Source organism: Enoplosus armatus, chromosome 8 (assembly GCF_043641665.1).
Source record: "Enoplosus armatus isolate fEnoArm2 chromosome 8, fEnoArm2.hap1, whole genome shotgun sequence".
Classification (NCBI taxonomy): domain Eukaryota; kingdom Metazoa; phylum Chordata; class Actinopteri; order Centrarchiformes; family Enoplosidae; genus Enoplosus; species Enoplosus armatus.
In genome coordinates, this window is record NC_092187.1 from 25,020,010 (window position 1) to 25,026,009 (window position 6,000).

At 48.3% G+C, this 6,000-nt stretch overlaps 1 protein-coding gene across 1 annotated transcript in view; it reads left to right on the top strand.

The window, feature by feature from the left end:
- LOC139288708 (IQ motif and SEC7 domain-containing protein 2-like) overlaps positions 1 to 6,000 on the top strand; it is a 109,379-nt gene that overhangs the window by 92,601 nt on the left and 10,778 nt on the right. The window contains exons 4-10 of the mRNA XM_070910096.1: positions 181 to 354; positions 449 to 544; positions 989 to 1,623; positions 3,188 to 4,120; positions 5,396 to 5,554; positions 5,660 to 5,782; positions 5,869 to 6,000. The exon at positions 5,869 to 6,000 is cut by the window's right edge and continues 35 nt beyond it. Coding sequence (XP_070766197.1) covers positions 181 to 354; positions 449 to 544; positions 989 to 1,623; positions 3,188 to 4,120; positions 5,396 to 5,554; positions 5,660 to 5,782; positions 5,869 to 6,000 — 2,252 coding nt within the window. The remainder of the gene's footprint in view (positions 1 to 180; positions 355 to 448; positions 545 to 988; positions 1,624 to 3,187; positions 4,121 to 5,395; positions 5,555 to 5,659; positions 5,783 to 5,868) is intronic.

The window sequence follows — 6,000 nt, forward strand, 5'->3', positions numbered from 1 at the left end:
TGTATTACTGCAATATTTATTGCTCTCATCTGTATGAGCTCACAGGCTTCTAGGATTCAGTATTTTAAGTAATATTATTTATGACATTCTGTTTTGAGTTCCATGATTTTCCAAAATAAAAAGGCTCTCTGTCCTCTGCTCCCCGATTGGTCGCCTGTGTGTGATGGTGCTGCCGGATAGGTGGAGATGCTGGAGAGGAAGTACGGGGGCCAGTTCGTGTCCCGACGGGCAGCGAGAACGATCCAGACGGCGTTCAGGCAGTACCGCATGAACAAGAACTTCGAGAGGCTTCGCAGCTCCGCCTCCGAGAGCAGGATGACCCGCCGCATCATCCTGTCCAACATGAGGATGCAGGTACAGACACATGTACACGCTGCACAGACGGCACACGTAAACACACAACAAAAAGCACAGATGTTGATGTTTGTCTGTTCTCGGGTCGGTCCAGTACTCGTTCGATGAGCGTCAGCCGCAGGGTCAAGGGTCAGCAGGTCAGCAGGGGTCGGACGACGCAGGAGACATGGACGACTCCTTCTCCAAGCAGGTAAACTCACGTTTGTGTCTCAGCATTCAACACCGACATCAACGAAACACCTCATGAGGACCAGTGTGTGTCTTAAAAGCCCAGTGGGAGGGGGGAGGGATTATCATTATCATTTGAGCCAATGAAATCTTTTAATGTTAAACATCTGTGCAGGAAGTGTCAGAGGCGGACAAAACAACAGCAAAGTAGAAACTCAGAGTAGCAGAGTGGAGACAGACATGACGTTATACTGAAATAATGAAGACAGCAGGTAAACGTGGAGGAAGTGATACGTCTGCATTCATTGCAAACAGCAACAAATTAAAACTTAAAAACTGGGAGGTTTCTCACTAAAGAATGATAAAATATAACCTGTCCTGAATGACAGTCTGGTCCTCGCTGCAGTGCAGGTCAATGCGTTAAGACGTGTGCATGTGTACGTTTTGCCTCCGTGTTGGACTGCAGGTTAAGTCCTTGGCCGACTCCATGGACGACTCCCTCACCTGCCAGTCTGGCCGTGAGGACTCACAGGACGCAGGAGGAGAGGGAGAGGAGGATGACGAGGAGGATGAGGAGGAGGGAGATGAAGAAGAAGAAGAAGAAGAGGAGGAGGAGGAGGAGGAGGAAGATGAGGATGAAGACTACAGAGAGTGTGCGTGGCGCACCGCCAACCCGTCCTCCCGACGCTTGGCGGGCCGGGTGGGAGGGAGAGTGGGCGTGGGAGGAGGTGCCGCCATGCACGAGGACAGCACCGCCACCTCCTTCAGCGATGTCACCCTCTACATGGACGAGGGCTGCCTCCCCTCATCGCCGCTCTCCCGCCCGCCGTCCTCGCCGCTGTCCCGCCCCGCCTCCAGCTCCGACACAGAGTACTGGGGAGGAGGGGGAGGAGGAGGTGCAGGGGGTAGGGAGGACAGCAGAGAGACAGAGGGAGGCAGCAGCGCCAGCCGGAGGAGCAGCACCCCCTGCACAGAGTGTCGAGGGGAGTACAGAGGAAGGGCTGCAGGAGGAGGAGGAGGAGGAGGAGGAGGAGGAGGAGGACACCTCCCTGTCCTGACTATCGAACCACCCAGCGACAGCTCAGTGGACATGAGTGACAGGTCAGCACAGCAAAGTAGAAATACAAGAGTAGAGTTTAAAGTATCACCAGCAAAATGTTACTCATTATGCAAAATGGCCCCTTTCTGAGTGTTAATTTATGGAGCGCAGAGATTTCAAGATATGAAACAATACTTTTTCTTGACTTCAGGGGCTCTATTGTTGTTACTGTATTGTCATGTTGTTGTTTTGTGTGGGACAATTACAACTTTATCGTACATGATGACCTTGTGTAAAGACCAGCATACGTAGCTTTGCACAACACCTGTGTGGGTGCGAAGGGCCTTCAGTCATAATATTAATAATAATAATAATAATAATCATATTTCAAATGTGTATCTGGTCATATGTTTTGTTTGTAAACTCAAAATAACAATAACTGTTCGATGAATGTAGTACGTTAAAAGTACAATAATCCTATCTGAAATGTAGTGAAGTAGATGTATAAAGTAGCATAAATTAGAAATACTCAAGTTAAGTACAAGTACCCCAAAAGTGTACTTGAGTAATGTATTTAGTTACTTTCCACCACTGCATTTTCCTAAGCTTCCATCAATTTCTAGATGATTTCCTTCCTTGCAGGCGGCCATTGATATCATTCTCCACAGTCAGGTCTTATTTCACAGCTATCTTCCCTCAACGAGCCAACTCAGAAATATTACTCAGGATTCCAGTATTATGCTAATACTCCTCTAGTCTACATGTCCCTCTAAACAGCCGATCACTGCTGGAGGAAGTCAAGCCACGTCTTATTCAAGTAGCATCGGTGCGTTGAAGCCTTTTAGTACACTTTCGTCGAGCAGATTTCTTTTCATGCAGGAAGCTCAGCCATAAGCTCCAGTCTGACCGGAGAGTGGCCCAGCAAAACCAGTCTGTGCGCTCTCGCAAACATCTGGTGCTGGAGGCTTGCTGACGTAGCGACTACTGTAACTTTATTATTAAGGGCTATCACAGTTCAAATTACAAAAGAACTGCGTTTCAAATGCAGTTTGAATGGTAAAGAATCTGTTGATCCACTGATATCAATGTCTGAGCAGGTTTTAAGGAGTATAACATCAGCAAGCTATAAGCTGTAGAAGATGATTTCATCATATCGACGCAGGGAAACATATACTGAACATTTGACGTCGCTGAGAACACAAACACCCTTTGAAAGGCCTCCTTAATGCGTCATACACATTATTTATATATATGCTGAACGTGGATACGCTCCCCTCAGAGCTAGCTAGCTTGCTAACTGTCAGTTTGCTAATATTAGGTTGACGCAGTTTATGACGCAGTTTGGGCCTTTAAATGTTTGAATGCTGGTGTGACAGAGCCTAAAGCTAACTGCACGGCTACATCCTGTTTCCACTGAAGGAGTTCTTGTGAGATCTGAAGCATTCAAGTGGTTTTATTTTAAGATGTGGGAATCAGTCGGACGTCAGGATGATGTTCCCTGGCATTAACATTTGTTTTAAACGTATTATTATTTTAAAAGTAGAATATATTTAGTTAGTTATGTGTTTTATTTTCACCCTGTCTGTAATTATTCTGTAACATCAACTGTCCTGTTCTAATCTTCAGGTCAGAGCGAGGCTCCATCGGACGCCTGGTGTATGAACAGGAGCCGTCAGGAGTCGAGCGAGGAGGAGAGAGAGAGAGGAGGGGGGGAGGGGAAGGAGAGAGTGGAGAGGATGAGCGAGGAGGAGGAGGAGGGGGAGGAAGCAGTGAAGCCGACTCTCCACAGGGAACGATCAAACACAAACCAAACGGCCGCTCGGTTGCCACGGCGCAGGGACAGACTCGCAGTCCCGCCAACGTCCCTTTACCAATGCCTTCAGCCCGGACCCTGCCGCCACACCCGCTCCCTCACCCGCTCCAACACCCCCACTCACACTCCCACCCTCACCCACACCCGTCGCCCATCCCCCACCTGCCCACCATCCTCCACCACCACCCGCAGTACAGCCAGCCGCACATCATGCACATGCACCACGTGCACGGGGGCAGCCCTTACATCCAGCACGCCCACCACTTCGCCCAACACCACTACCACCACCTGCACCACCAACACCACCACCTGCCCCACGCTTACCCAGAACCCCCCTCTTCCCCGCTGCCCTCCCCTGTACCACCACTCACACCTCTCTCACCGCTGCCGCCGCCCCTCACGCCCTCACCGCTGTCCTCCTCCTCCTCCTCTGCGCTCCAAAACATGGAGGCACAGCAGCAGCACCACGCCCACCACCCCCATCTCCACCACCACCATCTGCTCTGCTCGGACGGAGACAACGAGAGCGTCAACTCCACCACCACCAACTCCAATGACGACACAACAGTCAACAACTGCAGCTCCGGCTCCTCGTCACGCGACAGCCTGCGGGAGCCAATCGGAGGAGCCTCGCTGGGGAAACAGACCTATCAGAGAGAGAGCCGCCACAGCTGGGACTCACCCGCCTTCAACAACGACGTGGTGCAGCGGCGGCAATACCGCATCGGACTCAACTTGTTCAACAAGTAAGTGTGTGTCTATGGGTCCACCTGAAGCATTCGTTTCAGAGAGCTAGTAGTGTGTTGTAGTGGAAGACAACCTGAGCAGCGTCTGGGACGCTTCACAACGTCTTCTGTCTCCGAGAACTTTCATGGCTGTTTGGTGACGTTGACCAATAGGAGCTCAGAGCGCTCTTCAACTGTAAACATGGAGAACAGAAAACAGTTAACCTGAAACCATCACCCACACATACTGCTCACCTTCCTCACCTTCACCACGAATACCTCCAGCTTCACTTTCATTCATAAAACCCACATTACAAACAGAAACATGTCAAACCTCAACAATCACCTGTATGTTAAGTTGTGAAGACATTAAGTTGTGATTGGTCGAGGTCCAACATGTAGACCGTCACGGCCAGAATCTGATTCTATGATCATCTAATCTTTGATAAAAAGGTAAAAAGTAGTCTGATGTCGGCATTAGTGTCTATAGTCTTATACAGCTATAATTAATAAAAGTAATAAATGTGATGGATTATAGTAAACCACATTTTAAGTTTGTGTATGAAGGACAAGTGTTTCTCAAGGCGAGTGATTTACATTAGACACAAAGGCATTAAGACGAGATACCAAAGAAACTCAAGGCAATATAAAAAGAAAAATAAGCTAAAACAGAATAAAACAGGAGACTAAAACTTACAGTGCAGGATATGAATAAATAGTTCTAAGTTTAACTTAATAAAACACAAACTGGAGCGTTTTACGTCCTGAATGTGTTACGTTTATGTTTCCGTCAACTCTAACTGGACATGACTGCAGACTGTTGTCTAAAGTGTACCGAAGCCTTCTGGGTGCATTTTTTAGGCACCCATTCATTTTGGAACAATATGGGAATCATCCTCCACGCGACTGTACGTCCATCATGATTCTAATTCTGCTTGCAGTCTCAGAATTTTATCAAAATCAAGGAAAAGATTATGAAAGATATTATTTGCCTTGAAAGGTTAGACCACTTTCCTTCCTGCAAAACATATTTTGATGCAGTGATTACGTTTCGTTTCACTATATCACTGTAACAGTCTATTATAAATACAAAGACGACCAAAACCCAGAAACTCCACAGATGCTATCAGACTTTTGTGCAGGTGAGATAAAAGAAACACAGCTTACAAGCCGGCTATGAAACATCTCAAAACTTTGGAATGGGACGCTCTAACAACACGAGAGCAGAGCCGAAATCCCATGAAATGAATAAAACAAGCAAAGAAATTGAACATCAAATTCTTGTCTCGGCTACAGGAAGCCGGAGAAGGGGATCCAGTACCTGATCGAGAGGGGCTTTGTGTCCGACACACCGGTGGGCATCGCCAGGTTCATTCTGGAGAGGAAAGGGCTCAGCAGGCAGATGATCGGAGAGTTCCTGGGCAGCCGGCAGCAGTTCAACAAGGACGTCCTCGAGTGAGTTCAAGACATTGTCGTGACTCGACACTGTAGATGTTTAAACCTGGGACAGATTTATGTTCAGTGCTGAGCTAGCGTCTGTCTCTCCGTCTCTGTCTGTAGCTGTGTTCTGGATGAGATGGATTTCTCAGGGATGGATCTCGACGACGCTCTGAGGAAGTTCCAGGCTCAGATTAAAGTTCAGGGTGAAGCTCAGCGGGTGGAGCGACTGGTGGAGGCCTTCAGGTACTGAACTGCATCGCAGGTTTGAATCCCAGAGAGGACACAGTGGAGTTGGTGTTCTTATCTTCGTGTCTTCTCTCTCTCTTCAGTCAGCGGTACTGTGTTTGTAACCCGGTGCTGATCCGCCAGTTCCAGAATCCAGACACCATCTTCATCCTGGCCTTCGCCATCATCCTCCTCAACACGGACATGTACAGCCCCAACGTTAAGCCGGAGAGGAA